At 42.8% G+C, this 27,566-nt stretch overlaps 1 protein-coding gene across 4 annotated transcripts in view; it reads right to left on the reverse strand.

Annotated features, from left to right (window-relative positions):
* The window catches only part of MINDY4 (MINDY lysine 48 deubiquitinase 4), a 459,492-nt gene that overhangs the window by 24,766 nt on the left and 407,160 nt on the right, over positions 1–27,566 (reverse strand). The window contains exons 16-17 of one of the 4 annotated variants that reach the window (XM_029588355.1): positions 11,296–11,386; positions 10,753–11,187 (exon numbers count right to left, since the gene is read on the reverse strand). The exons of the other annotated variants lie outside the window; for them this stretch is intronic. Of the exons in view, the coding sequence (XP_029444215.1) occupies positions 11,309–11,386 (78 nt within the window). The 3' untranslated portion in view covers positions 10,753–11,187; positions 11,296–11,308. Of the gene's footprint in view, positions 1–10,752; positions 11,188–11,295; positions 11,387–27,566 lie in introns of those variants that run through there. 4 annotated transcript variants of the gene reach the window in all.

Below are 27,566 nucleotides of genomic sequence, written 5' to 3' on the forward strand. Positions count from 1 at the left end.
TAGAAACCTCCAACTACCTGACAATATGTCTCTTGACATCCAAGGGTCACAACAGACGATACCCTCTGCATCTCTCTCTCTGTTCAGAGACAGCAGGGAAATGGATTAATTGAAGTGAAACTAAGTGACCACCTTCGGTAAAAAGGAAGGATCAGTATGCAGCTGAACCTCTCCTGGAGTCATGTGAAGGAATGGCTCATGGCAAGACAAGGCAATTTGTAAATCCTATGCACAGAGCAAATTGCCACGAGGAACACCATTTTTATGGTCAGTAATCTCAAGGACAGGATACGCAGTGGTCTAAATGTAGGGCCTGCCAAGAAATCCAATACCAAATTAAGACTCCAAAGGGGTACCGAAAATCGCAAGGGAGGACGAAGATGGTTCACTCCTTTCAGGAAATGGGCCACATCAGGATGAGCCGACAAGGATCCACCATTTACCTGACCCCTGAAACAGGTGAGAACCACTACTTGCACCTTAAAGGAACTCAGAGCCAAACATTTATTCAAGCAATCCTGCAAAAATTCCAAAATGAATGGAATATTTACTAAGGAAGGAAGAGTACCTCGACCCTCACACCAAGCCTCAAACACTTTCTAAATTTGCACATAGGTCAAGGAAGAGGAGAACTTTCTAGCTCTCAGTAAGGTAGAAATCACAGCCACAGAGTAACCCCGCTTCAGCAAGCGAGCCCTTTAAAGGGCCATTCCCGTAAGACAAACTCGAGTCGGATCTTCGTGAAGGAAAGGTTCCTGTTGCAACAGGGACCTGTGCATAAGAAGTCAAAGAGAGGAATCCACCAGGAGCCTCTGCAGATCCACATACCATACTCTCCTAGGCCAGCCTGGAGCTACAAAGAGCACCAGCCCTCTGTAGCACATGATCCTTCGAATCAATCAGCCCAACATGGGCCATGGAAGAGAAATATACAGTAACTTGGCTTCCGGCCACTCCTGCACTAGGGTATCGATCCCCAATGACTTCGGATCTCTTCTGTGGCTGAAGAATCGTGGAACTTTCGCATTGCGCAAAGTTGCCAGGTGGTCTAGGAATGGAAGACCTCAGCAGTCCAGAATCAGCTGAAACACCTCATCTGACAATGCTAGGATAGTCTCAATCTTTCCTCATGATCATCCTTCAAGGATGCTCCTCCTTCCACGGGAATAGTGGTTCACTTTGAGACTGCACACACAAGTGCATCTACCTTTGGAAAACAAAAGTGCTCTCTTCCCACTGGATCTAGAGGGTACAGGCCTACCACAACCCAACCCCCTTTGAAATTAGCCTCTGGTGTGCCTCACTCAAGATTAATCAAATCTTGAATAGCCTCCATCAGAAGGGAAAAACAAGAGGCTTTATGCAAAGAAACCAAAATGGTATTTCTCTTTGGCTCAGACATGGAATCTGCCCCAGAAACTCCAAGCATTTTCAAGGTCTGGAAAATCAGAGCTAGCAGTTCATCTCTATGAAAGAACCGTAACATAATTCTATACGGTCAAATCTGGGGGGTATTTCACTATCCTCAAGAGAATCAGGATCTGCATTATCATCCGTGCTGCCCATATCTCTATCCAGAGGTCCCGCTGCCACTCTAGGAGTACTCTGGTGCTTAACAGAAGGTCCAGGCAGGGATCCTACTGCACCTCTGCTCTGGGATCATTGGACAGGACTGAGGACTGTGCCTGAAGAAAGGATTGCAACCCCTGGAAAAATTCTACCCATGAAAAATTAGAAGTATCCAGACTAGGAGGTGTACTCACTGAGCTATCTTCCCCTGCTGAGGAACCAGTTAGGGGAGTTATTTATTTATTTGTCTTTTTTATACCGACAATCGATTTGGTATATCACATCGGTTTACAGTAATAACTCACGGTATAATATGACAACGGAGTTCCAAAATCAGGTGCCCACCTGAGTCGTCTTTACACAGACCCACATCTGGCTGGGAAGAACCAGGCTTAGTGAAATCAGAGGAAGACAACTCTTCCTGAACCTCCAAACAGCACTGGTACAAATTAGTGGGCACTCCTGGCTGAGACGCCCGAATATGACAAGCAGTGCAAAGAGAAAGACGCTTAGGCTTCTTAGGTACTGGCACATTATGGCCGACAAAGCGCTGAGCAGTGGCCGAAGGATTGCATTTAGCTGTTTCTTTTTTTTTTTTTATATGCACGCTCAACCTAGACACCCAAAAATTATGCGTCCAATACTTAGGAGTCACATAGGCACCTACCTAGGCGCCCAAAAACAAGCGCCCAAAAAACTCAAGCACAGAGGAAAGTAGGCAGCCATTACGGCATTGCTTAACATAGACACACAGACTACAAGGCCTGAATGCGTCCAAAAACTGGATGCACAACCTGGGCGCAGAGCTAGATGCACATGCCGGAAGACAATCCTGTAAAGGGCAGCCTTAGAAAGCACGCAAAATGCCGTTGTGGCCTACCATGTGGCGTGCAGCAAAATTCCTCAGAGCGGGGCAACCCTAAGGGGGTATGTCGGGGGCAGACACTAGACGTGCGCGTGTTTGACATATTTTATAAGGGCTGCAAGCTTATGAGACGACGCGTTCAGCCAAACTCACATGCGTATATTTGCTACTGCATGTATATGTGAGCGAGTGCTAACTTCCGTTTTGCTCGGGTGTTTTCTGTTGGTTTGGCTCCTTACCCTGGATCACTGGATGCATGAGCAAGGTAAAAGGTGGGAGGGAGTGTTTCTGGGACTTACTGGTACTAACTGGGAAAGTGTTAGCTAACAGCACATGGCTAGCAGGTTTCCAATGTGGGTTTGAAAGGACTAAAAGCTGGAAAAAAAAGTTCATGTATGCTCTGGTAATTTTAGTATAACATAGGGAAGAGACAAGAATAGGAGGTAAGAAATAAGTTTTGTATCAACAGCTACTGAGGGGAATATTCATAATGTGTTTCTTTTCAATATTATGATTACAGTAGCTGCATGGGTACTCAGATCTATATGGCTCAGAAGAGAAAGAGAGAGGAGAAGAAGAATGCAGAGGAGGAGCTACCCCTTACACAGAGTTTACAGGACTTGGACACAGTTTCTGGATCTGTCCGATGAGGAAGTAATGCGCAGGTTCAGATTTAACAAGGAAACCATACTGCACCTATGCCAACTGTTAGAGCCAGAGCTGCAACCTACCACCCAAAGGGGCCATGCCTTGCCAGTACATATCAAGGTCACTACCACCCTGGCCTTTTTTGCTACTGGCACCTTCCAAATCCCTCTAGGGATCGCATCTGGAATCACTCAGTCTGCCAAATCAAGGTGTCTAGAGCAGGTCCTGACTGCCTTGATGTGGAAAACACAACACTTTATCTCCTTCCCCTCCAAAAGACAGGAAAACCACCAAATAATAACTGATTTCTATCAAATTGCATGCTTCCCCTTGGTCTTGAGAGCTATTAATTGCACTCCAGGAGGAGATGAGGCCATGTACCGCAACCACAAGGGATTCCACTCCCTAAACATGCAAGTGGTCTGCAACGCCAAGGGCATCATCATGAATGTGGTGCCCCGCTTTCCAGGATCCACTCATGATGTCTACATTCTCTCACAATCAAAAATTCATGACCACTTCCAGCAAGGACACATCACTGGGGGATGGCTTCTAGATAGGAATACACCCACATATACCCATTTCCCTGCTTACTTTTGTCACCTTATATTTAGTGTGCCACTGCAGGGCTCCTCTAAACTAGCCCTGTGAGTTGTGCCACTATAAAATCCAGAAGGCATATGTAACTCTTATTTTCTGTGTCTTCTCCTCCTACAGGTGACAGAGGCTATCCACTGAAAACCTGGCTCATGATCCCCATTTCCACCCCAGGAACTGCAGCTGAGTGTCGCTACAACAGGGCACACCGTAAGACCAGGGCTGTCAAGGAGGAAACCTTTGGCTTACTTAAAACACGCTTCTGCTGTCTGGACAGATCTGGAGGATGCCTTCTTTACAGCACCCCGCTAAAGTGTGTGAGATCTTTCTAGCCTGCTGTATGCTACATAACCTAGCACCAAACAGACACATGCCTTCTTGGAAGGAGGGCTATCAAGAGAATGAGGAGGAGGAGGAAAAGCTTCTGACTCAGGAAGAATTGCAGGAAATACATCGCTTGAGTCAAAGGCAGGCTATAGAACAAAGGAGCAATCTCATTGAAAATCCTTTCAGACGGTAATAGTGCATTTATTTTAAAAAAGTGCATTTATTTACAAAAACGTGCGGCAAAATAAAGGATAACAAAATAAAGCATAATTTTCTTAGCCCGCTTCTTTTTCTGGCTTCAGGAAGCTTAGGCTGCCACAGCTCATGCTGCCCTCAGAAGCAAAGAAGCTTATGGCAGTTCAAGTTCATGGCTGTAGGAAGGTACAGCCAGAGGCAGCAGTGGCTGTGGTGGTGCTGGAAGCATGACGGGTGGTACAGGCTAGGGTGGTGCTTGCTGAGGTGCCATCCAGGGATAGTCTGGTGTAGGCTGAGAAGCAGGTGGCTGGGGCACAGTGGGAACTTCAGCATGGGTAGGTGCCATCCATGGGAATGGTGGCCCATAAGGTGGAGGGTACTGCATCCCAGACACTATGAAAGGCCAGGGAGCCACTGGTTGCTGCAGTTGTAAGGGGTGCATCCGCTGCAGCATCTCCCTCCAGACTGCAGTTTGATCATTTTTTGCCTGGCAAAGGTCCCGTACTACCTTGCTAAATCTCCTACCCTTCCCTCTCTGATGGTATCATGGAGGCCTTGTGCTTCCTCCCTGATGGTATCACAGAGGGCCTCTGCTTCCTGCCTCATCACATCATGTAGGCCTGAGATCATCTCCAAGAGACTGCCGCTTTGCTGTATTAACAGCCTCTCAGCCTGACCGGCAGCCATTTAAGGTTCGGACTGGTCAGACATACTGCTGTCCTGTGGGTGATCCTGTAGCAGATCAGCCAGTGTGTCCTCCGGCTCCTCTTCCTGCCGCTGCTGCGCCTCTTCCAGCTTAGGCTGTTGAAGCTCCTCACGAGCTCCCTCTCTCTCCTCATCCAAGCTGTCAAGGATTACCTGCAGACGCCGGTACCGCCTTTGGGGCTGTCTAGGTGCAGGTCCTGGACGCTCATCATCTGGCTCCTCTAGAAAAAGAAATATGTGGGGGTCTGGCCGAGTGAGAGTTGGAGAGACAACTAGCCGCCCTGACTGGAGTCCCCGGAGTGAAAACGCACGCTAATAAACAACTAGAAGCGAGCAGTGAGTAACTGAAAGCCAGCAATTAACATCAGCTGAGCAGAGGACTTACGTCATCATCAGGAGTCCGGGTCTTTAAAACCCGAGAGATGCCGGCAGTTCAGTGGGGTCTGGCCGAGTGAGAGTTGGAGAGACAACTAGCCGCCCTGATTGGAGTCCCCGGAGTGAAAACGCACACTAATAAACAACTAGAAGCGAGCAGTGAGTAACTGAAAGCCAGCAATTAACATCAGCTGAGCAGAGGACTTACGTCATCATCAGGAGTCTGGGTCTTTAACACCCGAGAGACGCCGGCGCGCAGCCGACGCCGGCGCGCGGCTTAGACCGGCTTTGACTGGGATTTGGCTGGGAAGGAAAACATCTGCGGTTTGATGGGCCGCAAAAGGAAGGCAAGATTTGTCACATCGTCTCCTGCAACAATAACACCTAAGCTTGGACCCATGGACGCCCATGTAAGTCGGCAGGGTTTGCCAAAGATGGACAGTTTGCGAGACTCGTCGGAAGCCTCGCTGAGTCCAGGCAATGCAGTAACTCCCCCTCAACCGCACAGGAATCCGGGAGAGGACCAACTGGATGGGGAAGTTGCATCCAACGTAAGTGCAGGAAGTTTGCAAGTTGCAGTGGATGTATCTGACCTTTCTGTGTGCCTCAGAGATGTTTCGAGTGAGGCACAGGAAAGGAATCCGGTGGTAACTGTTGGTAGTCCACAGATTTCGGCTGTGGACCCTTCCAAAGTGACTCTTTCGGATCTGTGGAGGGTTCTGGTGAAATTGGACATGAATTTGACGCAAGTTAATTCTTCTCTCACTTCTCTAATTAGTATTAATAGAACGTCAATTTTAGAACAAGGTAAAAGATTGAGTGCTGCAGAAATATTGATGAATGAAACAACAGGGAAAATAGAGAGCCTACAGAAAGTAGAAAATGTATTAGTTAGAGATAACACCTCGATACATTATGATTTAGAAAACTTGGAGAATTTGATAAGAGTAAAAAACTTAAGATTAGTAAACTTCCCAATAACGAGGTTATTATCTCCAAGAGAAATGTTAATAAAGTATTTAAAAGAAATCTTGATGTATGAGGAAAAAGATATACCATCTTTTTCAAAAATACATTATTTTGTACCTCGATACGATAAGAACAAGATAAGTGAGGAAAATAGTGTTGGAATTACTACATTTTTAGAGGAATCAATAGATATTATCAACAACAGAGCAACTCTCTTTGTATCTTTTATGGTTGAGAGTGAAAAAGAATGTTTATTGGAGAAATTCTTTAGAAATAAGGACCTACAGTTTTGTGGTAAAAAGATTTATATGTTTCCGGATGTTTCAAAGTCCACTCAGGCCCGTAGGAAACGATTCTTGGAACTGAAAAGTAAAACCCTGGAAATCGGAGCAACGTTTTATATGAGATATCCATCTAGATGTTTTATTAATTTCCAGGGTAAGAAATTCAGTTTCAATGAACCGTCTCAATTAGAAAATTTCTTGCAAGATAAATCAAGTCCAAAAAGTAACCAAGAAATGATTCTAGGAGATACAATAGAGAATAAAGAAGTAGTTGTCCCTCCACATGATTTGTAAGTATGGGAACTTATTTGATAATCAGATCCCCCTCATTATTAGAATCCTAATTTGAGAAAATTAGAGGATTATTTGTTTATCATAGGAAATTATTATTTGTTCTCAAATTTAGAATTATATTTTTGATTTGTGAAGTAACATATTTTATGTTTTATGTATATCGTTTGAAAAAATTCAATAAAGAAATAATTGGGGAAAAAAAAAAAAGAAAAAGAAATATGTAAATGTCAAACACTGGCATTTGGTATTTTCTGTACTTTGGTTCATATGCCCTGCATGTTCCACTAGATAGACCTAATTACTAGTCCTTTGGTACAGAGCTATATAACTGGGCATAGCATTCAATATTGCCCTACCTTGATTTACACTCCCGGTGGCAGTCCCTAAGGCAGATGTAGGGCTTAATCCGGGATGCAAGGCACTTGGGTATTATGAATTTCTAAGGAGACAGAGCACTTTACGTGTGCCCTGCATATTTGGGTTACAGTCTACCACTAACACAAAGACAAGGCCCTGTCTTTTGAATAGTAATGAAAGGGGCAAGAAGCAGAGAAAGTCACAAAGATACCCCAAATGTAATTTCCACTGCTGGGACACAAGACACAGTCAGGACTGACGTTTGGTGTCACTGTGTAGGACAGGTACTGTGGTCACTGTTAGCTGATCCCACCCCACACCATGGAGGCTAAACATTTGTACAGCTCCTGCCTTGAGGAACACATGGCTAGGAGATAGAAAATGACATCCTAAATTGTTTAAATCTTGGGGCCCTGCTTGAACCTGCACACACATTTTACACACTCATGCTTTAAACACATATCTTGTTTTTTGCAAGCTCCTTTGTAAGGGTGCTTTTTCCCTCTGACATTTGTATAGAAGGTTATTTTTGTGCCCACATACGTTTGCTATCCCTTGGGGAACTTTGATGGGGAAACGGACAGAGAAGATAGCCCCAAAAGAACATCCCTTATGCTCTTTAATATACAGGCTATGCAACAGCGCATTAAATATTGCACTTTTTTTGCCATTAAAAAAAATTGTATTATAGCTGACAGCATATCTTCATACACACCAGAAAGACCACTGCATCCTTTCACATAAGTGAAATCAACAAAGCAGCAGCAGACAAAAGGTGTAGATGGGTAGATCAGGCATTCCTGCAATGTTTTTAGAGCTTTAAAGAAACCTGTCCTGTGTGGTGAATAATGAGCTGACCACAAACAACTGGTCTAAACTGTGTACATACAGATAGGTAGAGATGTAACCAATAATGGTTTGCAAAGCATACATAAGCAAATTTACTATGGCATTATGTTTAATAAGGCTGTACTGTCTCACTTATAAAGAAGTACACATAGCCTACTTTTAGAATGCAAAATACAATGCTCACCTTCCTGCCGTAGATGTTACATGGCATCTAGCTGCTCAACTCCACCCATAGCTGCTTCAGATAAGGTGCTCAGCACCAGCTGCTCTGATGGGGTGAAGCTGATGTGACTGCCTTGTCCCTCTACAATCCTCAGTGCCTGCTTTTGCTTGACATGCCTCCTCAGGTCCCACCACTTGTGCATCAGCTGCCCAATGCTATGGTTGTCGTGGAACACAGAGTTGACTGCTCTGATCCTCTTCCAGATCTGCTCCTTCCTGTAGGCACCCACCCACTTGGACTGGGGACTGTACAGTAGATTCTGGAACTGTATGACATGCTCAACTAGCATGTCCACCTCAGCTGATAGGAAGTTAGGTTACGCTCCACGTACCTGAGACATGGTGCAAGTAGGTCAGTGAATGAGGCAATAGATATTTTTGTAGGCTGTGTACTTTGCACCCTTCCCCATGTACATTATGCGCACAGGTGGATCCGATCTACGCACATTGCAATTGAGCACGTGGGACTTAAAATTGATGCAGACATGTGCGTGCTAGCTGATTTGTGCACGCTGCTAATTAATTGATGAGTTACATGTGCACGCACAACTGATTTGTGCACACTGTCTCTTTAACATTGATGAGTGACATGTGTGCCGCTGGCTGATTTGTGCGCACCGCAGTTAACATTGATGCCGCACATGTGTGTGCTGTTTGATTTCGGAACATGTAAAAAAGATTCATTATACCTACACTAGTTAATTAGAATGAGGCTTAGGAATGGCGATTCTCCACCCACTCATCATCACACAGCTTGGCTCAAGTGTTAATGATATCCAGTGTGAAATGGCTGAGGATATTTAAGCAATCAAGGGGAGCTTTTTCAAGCTTAAGCTTTATCATTGTGGGGCACATTAAGACCTGACTGCCTTGCTGTGTGGGGGAGTGGGTTGATTGTCACCTGGCCATGATTGGATTGATCTTCTCTTTGACCTGCAATCCGGTTTCTGCATTCTTCACTAGGGTTATTATGTGTCCAATACCTAGACTTGAGTTTTGCATGCAGCTGCTATAGGAACAGGTCTAAAACGTTCTGGTAAGTAGGATTTGCAAATTAAAGCCTAGAAGGTCGTGACTATTAACTTTATCAGTTCAGGGACATTTATGTTGAGTTTGCATCTCCTATTTTAGTTTATGTGTCTTCTCTCTCTAAAAGGATTGATGCCAGATGTTAGATTTCAAACACGTCTTTTCTGCTTTCCTCCCATTCCTATGTGAGGTCAATACTCTATCAATGAGAAGTAGCTGGTGAAATTTCCACATCACCTGAATCTCTTCCCACTATACTAGCTCAGTGAAATAGCTTCTAGCAAGACTGTATTCTACAGCTTTGCATGTTGAAGCCTTTTGAGAGGTTGAGGGGACCTGCATTACATAATAGCTACAACAAAGCCTATTTTCAAGGCTGGATGATGCCTGAAGCTCTATAAAAGGTATGACATTAGATAAATTATTTGGCTTTTCCTGTCCTAAAGAATATGAGCATGTGGATGTGTGTTAAAGTTATGGATGTGAAAGAATGGTAAATTGCTAGGTAGCTATGAGTACTCTGTTTGTATGATATAGTATGTATGTGCTATGACATTTAAAGAGTCTGTGTTTTAAAGATATATTTTTGCTTAAGTCTGCCCCCTAGATATTTCTTCACAGTCTGTATAAACAGGATGAGATACATGAGTACTGCAGACTAGCCATTCTGTCTAACAGTGGAAAACGGTATAGGGTTGATAAGTACTATGGTGTTCTGTCCCTCAAAACCCCTCCTTCTCTTTGCTGAGCAGATGAAAAGCCCCCATCCTTTGCACATTCCATAATAATGTGTACTCAGTTCCCCTTTCACTCTGTGTTAATAATGATCCCTATATGCAATCCCCCTACCCCCTGTGAGTCTTTAATCTTTCCTCTCTCAGCCATATTAGAGTAAACATGTGTTACAAAAGAACAAGTTTGGTACACAACCCTCAGTGGCTCCCTGGATCCCTGAGCTATGCTGAAAGAATGAAAAGAAGACTGCAATGGAAAAGTAAGTAATTTGTTTTTCTGTATGTGTTGGATGTCCCTGTGGATGCACATTGCAGCTGTATGTGGAGGTGGTGATGGGGCTGCAGATCTTCCTTCCAATGCTGATGCTCCTGACGGCCCCACACATCCTTGGCTTGGCTCCTGTTCCTCCTTGACTGTTGGAAGATTTGGTGAAGGTGACAAAAAAGAAAAACCTGAATGTCTACAATTGTAAAACTGCAACTCTCATTTTGGTTCTGCAGGGGAATTTTCCTAAGTACTCCCCACTTCCCCCCTCTTTACCTTCCCCCCTCTTTCCTCCCCCCTTTCCCTCCCCTTCTGTCACTACATACACAATAAACACACCATGTGAAATGTTTAACTTTTTACTTTGCATAAAATATATACAATATTTACAATACGTACAAATATACAAAAAAAAAGGTTGGGAAGGGGAGCACTAGGGACAAAAAGTATGTACAACCTCCCCCCCCCTCCCAGGGAGATAGGGAGGCAGGAATGAGGGAGGATGCTCAGGATCATGGCATGCGGTTTTCCAGGATCATTACAGCTGCTCCCAGCAGTTATATGGAGGCCCTGAGAATCGCATCCGTGCTCCTCAGCATCTTCCCTTGGAAGGCATTCATAGCCCTCAGCAACTCTTGCACCCTGTCACATAATTTCTGAATTCAGCCTTAAATGATGAACCTCTGGGTTGCTCACGTGGGGGGGAACGAGAGGGCCATGGATGCTTGCCCATTTGTGTCCCCACGTTCCTGGGAGGAGGCCCAGGGTGCGCCTTTTCAGCTGGAGGTGGCTCCATTTCCTGATGTTCCATGGCTGGGGGTAGAGAATCCGGCTCCCCCTTCCACGGTAACTGCTTCTGCTGGTGCGTGAGCAGGGCCTGGTCCTTATCCTCTTCTTCAGGGTCTAGAGCACGTTAAAACCAAAGCAGAGGGCAGAATGAAGTGTACCCTCATGTGGAAAAACATTTAATCTATGTAAGAACACTGCCATTAGCATGGAAGATTCACTTACCACCAGGCCCGGCCTACTCTACATGCAGCCGCTTCAGCCTCCTCCTCTTCTGGAGGCACAGCCACCAGGTCGTCTCCTTCAGGCCCTCTATCTATAGGAAAGAAATGGGAAGAGTGTGCTCTGAAGGCGCTAATGGAACCTCTATACTGGTATGTGACAACAATTGCTATAACTACATTTCGCCTCCATGAAGAATCATGCTACTCAGCTTCAATAGACATAGAGCTGCTGGAATATCCTGCTGCATTAACATCAATCCCTCATTTATGACTTCTCTATGCATTGTTCAGTAATAGCTCTCCTAATGTCTGGCTTCTCTAGTCACTCATTGGCCAACAACAATGCATGAGGTTTTTCTTGTTATCATCTATTTATTTATTTATTTATCTATTTATTTATTTATTTTTTATTTTTATATACCGAAGTTCCTGTATGAAATACAAATCAGTCCGGTTTACATGGAACGGCAAATCGCCCGGGGCTTACATAAACGCCCAAGGTTTTTACATAAAACAATTAAACAGTGAGTCTCCAAGCTTTACAAAAAACGATTAAAACAGTAAGTCTCAATATAACAATTAAGCAGAAATTGCCCGGGGCTATACGTGAATGCCTAAAGCTTTACATAAAATTAAACAGTAATTCGCCACCGGTTTAACATAAAACAATTGAACAAGGTAGTGGAGAGGGAGCAAAATAGGTGAGTAATTATAAAGTAAAAATAGATGAATGCATTGAAGGGAAAGACTGCCAGATAAGAAGTTCAAATTTGAAAGGGAGGGATATAAAAGTGGAGCGGAATGAGGGGGAGAGATCCGGTTGTGTAGTAGAGAAGGAATAACGAAGGAGAGAGGAGATCAACGTTGTCTACTGATGAGGGGGGACCATGGGGGGAAGTGAAGGAGGAGAGTAAGAGGACGGCAAGGGGGGAGTACTGCCTATAGAGAGAGTCAGCATAGTGAGCTTAGCAGGATAGCACTTAAATTAAGATATCAAATCATGTCGTCCTGTCAAAACATATCATACTGGTTGCATTACGTATCTGGGAAAGCTTGGATGAATAGCCAGGTTTTTAGCTTTTTTTTAAACTCCGGTAGGCTAGGTTCAAGTCGTAGGTCTGGGGGGGGGGGGGGGGGGGAGTGCATTCCATTGGTGAGGTCCTGCAGTAGATAGTGCTCTCTTCCTTAGTGATGTTTTTGCAGGTGGGGCATACAGAGTGCCTTTGTATGCGTTTCTGATGGGTCTAGAAGATGTATGCGGTCGAAGTTGTGTCCTTAACGTGATGGGAGATATGTTGTGAATTGCTTTATGAATGATAGTGAGAACTTTGTAGAGGATCCTGTATTTGATGGGTAGCCAGTGTAGGTTGCGGAGAATGGGGGTGATATGTTCTCTTTTATTGGCGTTTGTAAGGATTCTGGCGGCGGCGTTCTGGACCATCTGTAGGGGTTTGATAGAATTGGTGGGGAGTCCGAGTAGGAGAGAGTTGCAATAGTCGATTTTTGTTAGGAAGATGGATTGTAAGACTAGACGGAAGTCATTGAAGTGAAGGGGAGGTTTTAGCTTTTTGGGGACTTGTAATTTGTAAAAGCAGTCCTTTGTGGTAGTGTTTATAAATTTTTTTAAGTTTAGTTGGTTGTCCAGCCATGCTCCTAGATCCCTGACGTCCGGCAAGAAATTGATGTTTAAGCTAGTGGATTGCGCAAAGCTTGATGGGTTGATAAGAGTGTCATGGGAGATAAAGAGCATCTCCTTTTTGTTGGCATTCAGCACTAAGTTGAGGCTGGAAAGTAGGCGATTGATTGGCTGAAGGCAGTCATTCCAGTGGGAGATGGTTTTTTGAAGGGACTCTGTGATCGGGATAAGAACCTGTATGTCATCCGCATAGAGGTAATGAGTGACCTTGAGGTTTGAGAGTAGTTGGCAGAGTGGGAGGAGGTAGATGTTGAAGAGAGTGGGTGAAAGTGAGGAGCCTTGAGGGACTCCCTGGTCTGACAGGACGGGCTGAGATTCCTTATTATTTATCCTAACTTTATAGAACCTGTTGCACAAGAAGGACTTAAACCAGCTGAGTGCTGAACCTTTGATGCCTATGCTTGCTAGTTGGTCTATGAGTATTGCGTGATTTACCGTGTCAAAAGCTGAAGATAAATCTAAAAGCACCAGTAGGTAAGATTGTTTTTTTTTCCAGGTTTAAGAGGATGGTGTCCGTGAGAGAAAGAAGAAGGGACTCGGTGTTTAGAGATTTGCGAAAGCTGTACTAGGGAAGCTCAAGTACATCATCTAGGGAGCATACATCCTGAAGCTCAAGTACATCATCTAGGGAAGCTCAAGTACATCATCTAGGGAGCATACATGCTAATGAGTAAGGGATAGAGTCAGCTGGGCATAGCTGACAGTCTCATGCACAGTAATTGTGCCTGCCCTGAAAAGCTGACTACCTAGGTGCAAACCAGTCCTGAGGGTACAACAAACTGATGGACATAACAGCAGGAAACCATTTTATATTCCATGGGAAAGTTACTACCATCTCTTCCTTATAGCATTTACAATATTTGTAGCAATAAGGCTTCCACCATTCCATACAAATACGGCCTACTGCCTTTGTTACCTATTATAACCTCATTGTAACTATGATCATCCATAACAATATTTCTAGGTGTTAAAATACCTTATACATACATAACCATATAATATAAATGTCAATGGTAGCCACTGCCATTACCTGTCCTTCACAACCCCCCCCCCTCCCGTGCCCCCATATGCGGTAGCATACATAACTATGAAGACATTCAACTTACACCATGGCGGTGGGAGGCAAATTGATTGAATTGGTGCTGAAGCTGGTGCCAGGCCCTCTGCAGCACATGGTTCTGGATTCTTTGGCCTAGTACTGGGAACAGATGCCGCTCATCTGTTACCACCAGGGACGCCAGAAGAGCTACGTCCCTGGTGGTGAAATTGGGCTGTCTCCTCCTCGCAGCCATCTTACACGCACACAGTGAAGAGGAACAGAAGTCCTGTCCTCATGTTTCTGTGTGCGCACGCGAACATATGTGCGCCATTGCTTGGCGTGCGCAGGGGCACACGCAAGGGCACACAGTGCACACAAGGGATGCGCACAACTCATGCCAAAACATGCACGTATTTTGCATAGCTCAAGTGCATATGCAGAACTTTGCAAAATACGTGCCCCTAGCAACGCGCCACGCCATACGCATGTTTATGGCCCTGCGCGCTCAAATTTTAAAATCTACCTTTAAATCTTAGCTGCCAGACCTTAGACCATTCCCTAAGCTAAATTAGATCTCTCCATATTTTCCATTCCTTCCTAGCTGTGCACCCTGTTTCAGATTTTGGTATCATTAGCAAAAAGGCAAATCTTTCTCGACAATCCTTCCATTATGTCGCTCACAAAAATATTGAAAAGAACCAGTCCAAGGATCAATCCCTGAGACACACCGCTAGTTAACAACCCCCTCCTCAGAGAAAATTTCATTTACCACAACCCTTTGCCACCTCCCACTCAGCCAGTTTTTAATCCAGTCATTCACTCGTAGGATCCATACCAAGGGTACACAATTTATTTATAAGTTTTCTGTGCGGAACTGTGTCACAAGCCTTCCTGAAGCTCAGGTACATCTAGACTAGTGAAATGCCATTTGTGAGTGGGAGACTGAGCAGGGCACTTAAAAATATCTTTTAAAGAATTTGAAAACACCAAATATCCCCTTTTATGATAGTAAGTCTTAATGAAAGCACAATATTCAGGCACAATTTGTCTTTTGGAGGCCAAAACCACTACTGATGAATCAGTTTTATAGAGCTTTAATCTCAATCTGCTTCTCTGCATTGCGCTGACAAAATTTAATAAAGGAGTTAAAATTACAGATGTTTACTGGATGCTTGTTCCTTACTCTTTGCTGAGGATGCAGAATACCAATGCCTCATTAGTCCTGCAGAAAACTGGATTCTCTGTAGATTGTGACACCTTTTATTTCATATACATAAAAATTATCAGCAGATGTTGTTGTGCCTGCGCTTTCATGATCACGCAGGCCCTTTCTTCAGGTATATCATGCCTAAAGAAAGGATCCATTTGGTCTCTGAAGCTCATGCACAATACCTTGAGATAATTTTCATGTTGACCCAATTAAAGGCAGAGAACCTGTAAAGAATCCCTTTATTATCCACACTGATTGACAGCTTATCATTTTATTTATAAGGGATAATGATGTTGTTCTTTACATTTGAAATCACTTTTCCCAAGAACTATGAATATTAAAATGTGTTCCAAGAAAAAATGGGAGGTAAAACAGAGTAATATGATCACTGAGTAGTTTTTTTTCTCATGTTATTATATATCTGTTCTGATAGAAATGTTAGTAACTACAAGGTCTCTTCCCTGAGGGGAAAAAATACCATATGCACTAAAAGGTAGATTTTAAAGACATTGCTCGCAAAAAAAAAAAAAAAGGTCAAATACACGTTTATGCAGGCCACGCACGCAAGTGTGGGGCAGACATAGGTCTGCCTAGGGCGCAAGGATCTAGTTATTAAAATACGTGCATAAAGGCTGCACACATATATGCACAGTAGGGATATTTAAAATCATATGTGTGTACTTGCACGCATGATATAAAATTAAGCGTATTTCTGCTCGAGTGCCAATACCCATGTTCCTTTTAAAATGAGCCAGTAAATATTTAATTGTAGGGTAGTACTGTAAAAGTTTTATGATTAATTTAAAAGATGACAGTGTTTTTTTCTCCATAGACACAGAATTAGAGAAAAGCTCTAAGGGTGAATTTTCAAAATGTTACTTGCATAAAAATGAATCATATATGCGCAAAAGTAGCATGTACTCATGAAATCCGTATTTTATAAACATCTAAAATATCTGTGTTCATTATGTTTTGCATGCATATGAACTCATGTAAATAAGGGTCGGACTAAGAGTGTTCTGGCATGGGGCCAAAAGTTACATACTTAAGTTGCTATTTTTTTTTTTTTAATTTATACTTTATTAAATTTCTCAATCATTTTTTACAATGAAAAGAAAGTTGCTATTTTAAAAGAGATTTATATGTGTAAATTTGGCAACTTACTCAAGTAAGAGTGGAGGAGTAGCCTAGTGGTTAGAGCAGTAGGCTATGAACCAGGAGACCAAAGTTTGAATCCTGCTGTCGCTCCTTGTGACCTTGGGCAAGTCACAAGTCCATTGCCTCAGGTACAAGCTTAGGGGGTCATTTTCAAAGGCTTATCGCATGTGATAAGCCTTTATTGCACGTGAAAAGGCCCTTTTCGCGTGCGATAGCATGCTGGGGGCGGAGTCGGGATGGCGAGGGGGCAGATGCTATTCGGTGCGAAGGCTGCCGGCTTTCACAGACCCGCCCCCTGTTTTCGCAGGATTCATCATTCTGCGTTAGAATGATGAATCCAGGCCTTAAATTGTAAGCCCTCTTCTGTAGAGAAATACCTACAGTACCTGAATGTAATCCACTTTGGAGCACTGAAAAAAGTGAGAAAAGCACAGCCATATGCACATGTATATATTACTGTGCATGACTGTTTGAAAGTTATCCTGTTAGTGAAACAGAATTTCAGTACCTTCAATATCGCTGGCATTTCATTAGATATACTGCAACTAACTTTAGCCACCAAAAAATAAGAACATAAGAACATAAGAAATTGCCATGCTGGGACAGACCAAGGGTCCATCAAGCCCAGCATCCTGTTTCCAACAGAGGCCAAAAACCAGGCCACAAGAACCTGGCAATTACCCAAACACTAAGAAGAACCCCATGCTACTGATGCAATTAATAGCAGTGGCTATTCCCTAAGTATAATTAATAGCCATTAATGGACTTCTCCTCCAAGAACTTATCCAAACCTTTTTTGAATCCAGCTACACTAACTGCACTAACTACCTTCTCTGGCAACAAATTCCAGAGCTTTATTGTGCGTTGAGTGAAAAAGAATTTTCTCCGATTAGTCTTAAATGTGTTACTTGCTAACTTCATGGAATGCCCCCTAGTCCTTCTATTATTCGAAAGTGTAAATAACCGAGTCACATCTACTCGTTCAAGACCTCTCATGATCTTAAAGACCTCTATCATATCCCCCCTCAGCCGTCTCTTCTCCAAGCTGAACAGCCCTAACCTCTTCAGCCTTTCCTCATAGGGGAGCTGTTCCATCCCCTTTATCATTTTGGTTGCCCTTCTCTGTACCTTCTCCATCACAACTATATCTTTTTTGAGATGCGGCGACCAGAATTGTACACAGTATTCAAGGTGCGGTCTCACCATGTTTAAAAAGGCAAAATATGTCATATTATACTACCAAATCTTTACATGTAGTCTTAAGAAAAAATACGTTTTATTGTTTTCCCTAGACTAGAAATATAACACATTTGTCAGAGTTTGTGGAGCTAATGAGAGATACACTGGAATGGAATTGAGCTCTAAATTATCCTCTGTCATGGGCTATCATGTTTAATCTTTTGAAATATATTAGCTGAGAATGGGGATCATTTTATAACAGCCCACACTGGTGCACAGTCTGGCGTTATTGTTTAGCCACAGACTTGCACACATTTTCAAAGGGAAATTGCGCATGGACATTCCCTTTGGAAATTAGCCCAGAGAAACGACCCGTGCCCATTTACACCTGCTAATCTGTGCACACACTTTTTCCTAGAATAATTACAAGCAAACTTTTGGATTTCCAATAGTATATGCATAAGGGCAAGTCACTCCCCAGCCCGGCCCTGGGAATGGCTCTGCTCCATGAGAATAAAATTATACATGTAGTGGTATTAAGCACATAGGGAGGGCAATCTTTCAAAAGCACTCTTCTGTACATGGCACACTGCTTTACCCACAGAAATGGTTTTGAAAATTACCCTCCCAGTTTTTACATACAGCATTTGTCAGTGGGATGACAGTACACAGATGGAGTGTGTCTTAAACCAACTACTCTGTGCAAGAGCTGAGAGTACACCATCTAAGCTGCTGCTCTTCTCATATACCTTGTGTCCAATATAACCATTTTATTAGGTGTTATGAGTCTAGCACCTCAGAATACAAGAACATGTGTTAATAATCTGTTAATACACCCGAGGTGCTAACAATTGATTAGACCCATATGGTAATGCATGGATTTACTATATCTATTTATACAGAGAGAAAGATGTACATATCTACTCTGGACTATGGCAGTATGCCCATATTATCACAGAAAAGGACAGCTTCCTGTAAACAGCTCATCCTGTGTTATACATTATGTGGTACATGCATACTATTTTTCAGGTTCCTAGTATAAAGAACTCAGATGTCCTTTTGCCCAGAGCAATTTGGTAACAATCCAACATATCTGAGTAAGCAAGGCGCCTGCACTACAGACAAGTTTCCGAAGTGCAAAAGGTAATAGGAACTGTAATCCATAAAGCACATTAACAGGTGCAGTATCAGCAGCCAAGAAATTCATAGCATAACTTAAAATTGATGGCATAGTTATCAGTATACTGCACTTGAAAAACTTTGGCTCATTAATGTAGTCTGCTAGAAGTTTAAGTCCTAAGGGCCCTATCTTTAAAAGGTTATTATGAAGTAAAGCTAATGATGGCTGTTCATAGCCAAAACACATCCTATTATATCTCATTATTTATTTTAAAATTAATCTAGACCATGTGTGCGATCTCAAAAGACTGCTCAAAGTGATATATAATATATGTAACTGTGAAGCTCGAAAGCTATACCAGTCTCTCTAGCTGAGATCCTCCCAAAGAAGCCAGCAGGCGAAACATGGCCATGCTGGCAGGCACAATGTTGGAAATATGGACATTTTGGGGTAGATTTTCCACTTTGCGCGCGGTGTGCGTGCTTCCCAATGCACACACATGGACATGCTGATTTTCTACCATGCACATACTGGCACGCACACAGATGAAAAATCCATGGGCCGCATGTGCGTAAGTGCGGGCTGCGTGCGCAAGGGAGGGGGAATTCTGCAATTTTCGTGTGGCGACACATTCCGGCCTTCCCCAGTTCCCTATCCCCCTACCTAATCTCCCTTCTCCTTCCCTTCTCCTCCCCACCCCCTAAACCCTACCTCCCCCCCCCCCCCGTTTCACAACTTACTTCAGCTTGGGAGCTTAAGTAAGTTGCGTGCATCGGCAGCCAAGTCTTTGGGACAGCGAACATTGGCATTGTCCCGGCCCGCCACGCCCCTTCGAAGAAGCCCGGCACTTGTGCACATACCGGGCTTTACGCACATGACCGGGCCCCTTTGAAAATTGGCTCGGCACGCGCAAGGCCCAGCCACGCCCATAAAGCCCAGATTTCATGCGCGCAGGGTGTTTAAAATCCAGGCTTTATTGAGCACAGTGGTGAATTTATAATTTTGAATCACTGCTTGTGATATGTTCATTCAATTGGATACCTGATGGGTATATATTACAATTTGAAATGTATTACATGAACAGCACCCTTGTTATGGCTTGACATTCTTCATTTCAATTATTGTTCTCACACTTCTGCTGATAACAACATATAATAAAATAAGTCATACAATAAAACATAAATAGAAAAACCAAAACAAAACCGATTTATACCACAGTATCCCCACCACCTCCCCACCAAACACTAATCATCAATTAGTCAATATACCTTAAACAAAACCTAAAAAAAGCCTGATTAGAAATCCCAGGTACTTCAAATTATCCCTTCTCAACCTCGGAGAATAGCTTGGTTTTTATGTTCCTGAGAAACATCAGGTAATTCAAATCCTGTTGAATCTCAAGAGGGAACCAATTCCAAAGCCTAGGCGCCATAACAGAAAAGGCTCTTCTTACCCGGGTACTTCATAACTCTTTGAAAGGGGGAACTTGGAGCAAGGCCCCTTGGCTAGTGTGTAACTGGTGTATTGGAATATAGCAGTTTTGTGTTGTATAATGGACCATGCCTTTATGTTTAAACTTTTATAAAAGTAGCCAAGCTGGGTCAGACCAATGATCTATCTGGCTCACTACCCTGCCTTCAACAGTGGCCCTAGAGTTATTAGTAACACCCAACATACCCAAACCAGAGCTCATCTAAGCATTTCCCTGTAGTGTAAATGTGCAGCAACCCAACTCCCACTCAATCTCCAATACCTAAGTCTTTTGCCTTCTAGAACCAATCAGACCCTTCTTGAACCTTGCTATGCTGCTTGCTTTGACCACATCTCATAGCAGCAGATTCCACAATTTAATGATCCGCTTACAGAAATATTTTCTTGTGTTCATCTTGAAAGTGTTACTACACAGTTTAACTGGATGCCACCTAGTTCTAGTATTTTTGAACTGTTTCCTTGTGGTTTGTTCTTTTCCATTCGTGATCTTGTAGACCTCTAGAACATCCACCAGAGGCATTGCTAGGGTCTTAAAAGACTCAGGGCCTTGGCCCATTTGTATCAGGCCCATACGGTCTCCCCCTGAGATTTTGATAATTCAACAATCACAATCAGCCTTCCCCCCCTTCCCCCTTGATGCTGGGCTCGATGGACTCGATCTGACTCAGCATGGCACTTATTTTCTTATGAAGAAAGATTAGAGTCCCTTAGACCTCCTGGTGATACACTGCAATGGTGCCGAGATGAGGGGCTCATGAGTCAGTGTGCATACATGAAAACTCCAGTGTGAGCTTAGTAAGTCTTTTACTGAGCTCTTAGAGCTCGGACCAATACCCATGCTGGGCCCCGACTTTTACAATCTGGAGTACTGATACACTGTTATTAGGGATAAATCACAGGACTGCTTCTATGGCCAAGACCAAAAGCAAAGAACATTAAAGTAGCATTGTCTGAATTATCAGGAAGGCTGCTCACCATGTAAAAATGTTGCAGTAATTTGGTTATGGGTTTGACAGCAGCTTGGTCTTACTTATAAGTATACGATTCTTAACATAAGGCATGGGGGTAACCTGCACGAAGTGGCAGTTACTACCCTTAACAGACACATGAAGGTAACCTGCACGGAGAGGCAGTTACTGCCCTTGGCGGATATGTGGGGGTAACTTAAATGGAGTGACTGGCAGTTGCTGCCATGGGAAGCTTGCTGGACAGAGTGGATGCACAATTTGGTCTTTTTCGCAACCAATATTATGTTACTATGTATGTTAGATGACATCACCCACACATTATGGCTGATTCAGTCTTGCTTGTTGACAGAGAAAATGTCCTTATAGAGTTTAAGTGTTTCCCCACAAAGTTGCCCTCATTAGCTACAAAAAAATTACCAGTAAAACAGCCCTGTGATTTAGCGGAACTCTCGGGTCTTACTCAATGAATGGTCTTGCTGCTGTGCTATGCCCTCTATGATCCATGACCCACAGTTTGATTCACTGATTGCATGTCACTAATTGCAAGTGTTTAATAGAAACATAGAAATGACGGCAGAAAAAGACCAAACGGTCCATCCAGTTTGCCCTGCAAGCTTGTGGTAGCATCAAAAGTATCAGGCTTATTGGTTAAGGGTAGTAAAAGCCGCTTCAGCAAGTTACCCACACTGATACTTGTTTTCCCTCACCTTAAAATTTAGTGTCCTCATTAGTTGCTGTCTGAGTCCGATTTCCCCCCCCCCTTTTTTTTTTTCCTCCCTGCTGTTAAAGCAAAGAGTAATATTGGAGCAGAAAGCAATATTGGAGTTGCATCAACAGTATGAAGGCTTATTGGTTAAGGGTAGCAACCGCCACATAGCAAGTTACCCCCATGCACTTTCCTCTTCATTTCCATCCTTTAGTCCCTAAGGATCCACAGTGTTTATCCCACGCCCCTTTGAAATCTTCACTGTTTTTGTCTTCACCACCTCTTCCAGTAGGGCATTCCAGGCATCCACCACTCCCTCCATGAAGAAATATTTCCTGATGTTGGCTCTTCCTCCCTGGAGTTTCATTTCGTGACACCTAGTTCTACTAATTTCTTTCCAACGGAGAAGGTTTGTTGATTGTGCATCCTTAAAACCTTTCAAGTATCTGAAGGTCTGTATCATATGTGAATATAGAACTTTGAAATGCAGTTAAAAAAGTCAACAGCATCATGGCATCCTGTATTAGATAAAGCGCTGGTCTCTTACTGTGATCACAACATTACCTTGTTAATTATTTATTTTTTTATGAATTTGTAGCCCAAGCCCTCCAAAGTTTGGGGTGGGTTACGGTTAAATCCTACATAATAAATTATTAGACAATGTTCACATTACAAAAAGCTGAAAGTGCAAGCAATAGCTCCCAAATAAAAGGAAAATATAAATGTAATATTTATAGCAATTTCCAAAAGCCCATTTACCTGCATTGTGAAAATTGCTGCAATATATGCTGTTGAATTATCAATAGGATTTACCTGTGTTAAGTGTATTTAATGCAGGTAAATGAACTTTGGAAAATTGCTATGCCAGTATGTTACATTTTCAATTTTCTTTGAAAATTACCCTGAAAATATATACCAAAGATACAAAGATGAGATTTGTACATTGTACTTTCGACCTAGCTAGATAGCGGCTAGGTAGAGAGTGCATCAAACTAGGCTGAGAGTACACTGTACAAATCTCATCTTTGTGTACCTTTCCTCACTCCAAATCACATCAAATCTTCACTGATGTGTATTGTGCTGTTCGTACCTCTGACCGTGCATGTAAAACTTCCCCCAAAACCTAGGCCACCACCAAAACCTCACCCAGAGTTACTAGTTGACCCTCCTATAGTGGTATTAAAAGTTGACTAATATGTTTGTCTCACCAGAGTCTCTCTCTCTCAACAGGATTTACGATTTTTAGCGCAAATCCCATTTTGGGAATATCGTTCATCATAATGCCAGGATAAAAGTTAATTCTGGTGTTAAAACCCACGATAATGTGTGTTACGCTATCGCAGGAAATGCTAAGCACCCCTCATTTTAATTTACTCTGCCCTAACTCCAACCAAACTCCTCCCATTTGGGAAAAATTCTAAAATTTGCATACACATCTCACGATGCGTTATTTATCGTGGTTGTTATGGCATTATCGCAGGCGTTAGGGTCCTAACGCGATTTGATAAATGACCCTATAAGCTTGACCACTTATAGAATATCATTTGTTGTCAGTTTTGTTTTCTTCCTTGTTGGCTCTCTCACCTTGGGTAGATGTACTTTAAGATCCCATACTTAATCCAACAGCCCCCCCCCCCCCCTTTAAATCTCACTACCAAGCTTTGAAATAATGTAAACACTTACTAAAAATTAGCAAGGCAGTTGCTCAAATATCTTGCCTCTTAGATGCTCAGGGCCTTGCTGGACAGTACCCAGCTACCACCAACCCAATTGGTTTCTGGTAAGTTTCAGCCTGCTGGTATCAACCCAGCTACCCCCTTACTGCAGTACCATTTGGTCAGACTTAATTATTTTATTTTATTTATTTATTTAAAGATTTTTATATACCGGTATTAGTGGGGGACGTCATACCGATTTACATTTGAACATTAAGCTTGGAAAATACATATTAACAGGGAGAAGAAACTGGGAGGGGGATAACCGGAGAGCAGTATGGAAAATAAAGTTTAAAAACAAAAGAGAAAAACGATAAAAATAAAAAAAACCTTAACATGGGCATGAATAATCACATTGTGAGGAGCTTATGGGTTGTCGGAGGGGGGAGTCTATTCTGGATATGCTCGTTTGAATCTATTCTGGATAAGCTTGTTTAAATAACCAAGTTTTTAGATGATTTTTAAATTTAGTCATACATTTTAGATTTAGCTCATGCCTTTTCATAAGTAGCTCAAAGCGAGTTACATTCAAGTACAGTAAGTATGTTCCCTTTCCCCAGAGGACTTACAATCTAAGGGCCCTATTTATGAAACATTTTTCCTGTATACACACAATGGGAGAAAACCTTTAGTAAATACCGTAAGCCCCTAAATTTGTACCTAAGGCAATGGAGAGTGAAGCAGGAACAACATCAGAAAATATTTCATCACAGAAAGGGTGGTAGGTGCATGGAATGGCCACCCAATTGAGGTAATAGAGAGAAAACCAGTAACTGAATTCAAGAAACTATGTGTACACATAAAGAATACTTAGTTGCAAAGAAGTGAGGGGAAATCCAGGTATCCACTGGCTGCTAATATGGCACTGTATCAGTAATCGAATTAGGTAAAAGATAATGAGCCTTACAGTCCTTATCTGCCCTCATATTCTACATTTCCATAAGGTACCAAATTATACGCTATGGTAACTATATCACCCATCCATATCATTTGAACAAGTTGAGATGCTTATTAGTCACTGCTATTCTGTTTATCCCCATCATATCCCTATCAGCACTGTATAATATCAGGCAGCAGGAGAAGGCATTTTCATGAAACAATTAAAGGCTGTCCTGAGGTCTACAGTTGCTCATTGTTTTCTTTATAAATCTTCTAATCATTTTATATTAAAGGTAATCTTTATTATCCTTGAAGGAATGAGGATTTATTTTTTGTAACACACATTTATGTTCTTCTGTTCCAAATATGTCTGTAATCTCACAAATTCCTGTTTCTTTTTATACTTTCCAACATATGGAATGTTGAACAGAATTATGTAAAAGTGATCTATGTTTTCTCTCTATTCATTCTTTCATCTGGGGGCACAATAACTGACCAAAGATGGGATGGAATGCCACCAAATTTGGTATGGAAGAAGAAAATGTAAAAATCTTGGACAAGTTTGAAAACCAGAAACATCAGGTCAGTATTTTTGGAGAATATATCCTCTAGGGTTGCCAGATCATCCCAGGTTGACCAAACAGGCTTATCCAGTCCTGGTTTTGGCCCATTGCATGCAGGCACTTGTAGTCCTGATTGTCCTAGGGAACTCAATGGGACAATCAGAACTACAAATCCTAGCATGCACAGAGATAAAACTAGGACTGGATCAGCCTGTTTGGTCGTCCTGGGGTGAGCTGGCATATCTCCTTACTTCTCTTTTTTTGTCCTTACTCTCTTCCTTGTGAACTCTGCTCACATCAGGCAAGTTGCTCTTATCTGTGCCTTTTTCCACAACCAACTCCTGACTCCTAGCTTTTCACCTTGCTATTCCATATGCCTCATATGGGCTTCCTAAATTGGTGCATCATGCTTTCTCTCTGGCTGTAATAAAATCCAGTTTAAAAACTTACCTTATTGAAACTGATTTTTGTTATATCCACACTTTTTACTTGCAATGTTATTTTAAAAGTTAGTGAGAATTATAATTATATAGAATACACATACCTGCAAATCTGATTATTTATTTTAAAAATGTATATTCCGGATGTTCATTGTTATGTTGGGTTACAGTTCTTGTATATTTGGATTATATATGCATCTTCTGCTTTGTGATTCTTAAGCTGTTAATATGAAACTTTAATAAAATTGTAAATTACAAAAAAAAAAAAAATGTATATTCCGCATTAAATCAGACCAGCTGTGCTATGCAGATTACAAAAAACATACAATTGCTATAGACATAGAACAATTAAGACAAACTAATATTTGCTTCCATTAACAATTATCCCTCTCTAGAGCAAGGGTCAGCAAACGTTTGTGTGCTGGGCCACATTACAATTATTGAACACAACGAGAGTCAGAGAGCGGGGTGAAGCATGGTAGGGTGAGGCCCGACGGACCCTTAACACAGCAATTAAGTTTCCACCACTTGCTGCAGGACATTTCAGAATCCGGCAGGCTTAAGCGCCATCAGTTTTAGTACCCACGGAGCCCCTTCAATCATGGATCCCCAGCCTCTACCAAAATCAGCAAAACCCTCAAACCAACAGGTAACAAGACATTTTCCCAGCTAGCAGACCACCTATCCTCAGTTACAAATGCAGGCCATAAAGTATAAATAGTACAGTGCAGACAAAAAAGTGGACTGGAAACCACTGAAAGCCAGACTACTAAAAGTAGTGCAATAAATCAAAAACAGAAATATCACTATTCCTCATAAAGTCATAACACATACTTCCTCCTTTCTCTCTCATATATGCACACGTTCATTCATACACACACACACTCATGCATCCTTCTACCCTCTCTTCTCATCTCCCTCTTCTATTTCCTGTCTCCCTTTTCCCTTCCTTCTTACTCACCTTCAGCCATTCACCCTCCTTCCCTCTCAGTCACTCAACCCCCTTCACCCTCTTCCCTTTCGTCTGTGACTCACCCTCCCACTCAATATTCTTACCTTCCCTCTGGCCCTTATCCCCTCGCTTCCACTTGCCCTTTTCTCTTGCTTCATTACCCTTCCCTTTCGGTCAGTCCCTCCCTCCCACAGCCCACAGGGCAACTCTTGGAAGAAGGATGGAGTTGCTAGACTCTAGAAAGGACAACAGTGGCAGGAACAGGAAGGAGTCGCAGGCAATGCGGCAGACTGTGGTAGCGGCCCAGTCCCAGCGCTGGGTTTACGTGGCCAGAGGCAGGGTCAAGGAGCAGTCTCCCAAGCTCTCTCTTTCATAGGCACACACACAAGCACGCTGCCAAACACACAATTGTACCTCTGCTCATTCTTCAGCCCCGCTAGTCTGGGTTGAAGTGGCGGCCCACCACGATCTCTCTTTTTCTCCTCTGGCAGGGGCCGCTGGTGCATCTTTCTTCTCTTCCTTTAGCCCTGCCAGCCTGGACTCTAGCATGCACCGCTGTCGTGTCTTTTTTCTTCTCTTTCAGACCCACTGGCCTGAGCTCCAGCAGGCACCACTGCTGTGCCTTTAAGTTTCTCCTCGCTAGCAGGGGGTGGGAAACCCGTCAGTGCCGACAAACGGGGGTTTCTCCTTGCTGGTGTGGGGTGGAAATCCCACCAGCGCCGACAAATGGAGTCTCTCCTCACTGGCATTAAAATGCATCGATGTTCTGACTTCCCTGCTCAAGCATTGAGCGTCATCAAGGGCTATAACTTGGCCTTTGATAATGACATTGGGCAAGCAGGTCGAAGCATCAGTGGGCCACACATAATTAAGAGTGTCCAAGTGAGAGGTGGGCTGGATTAAAAACCTTTAAGGGTCGGATTTGGCCTTCGGGTTATAGTTTGCCCACCACTGCTCTAGAGGAAAGCATCCAAATATAACGAAGTCTTTAGCTTCTTCATAAAAGTTAACATAATTAGACATCAACTGCAAATCCTCAGGCAAGGCATTCCACAAAATAGGCCTGATCACTGAAACGGCCTGGCTTCTTGTTGCCTGAAGATGTACTGCCTTTACTGACTATATCACTAATATCTGCTTGGTCTCAGAGTGAAGA

The sequence above is a fragment of the Rhinatrema bivittatum genome, chromosome 2, assembly GCF_901001135.1.
Source record: "Rhinatrema bivittatum chromosome 2, aRhiBiv1.1, whole genome shotgun sequence".
NCBI lineage: Eukaryota > Metazoa > Chordata > Amphibia > Gymnophiona > Rhinatrematidae > Rhinatrema > Rhinatrema bivittatum.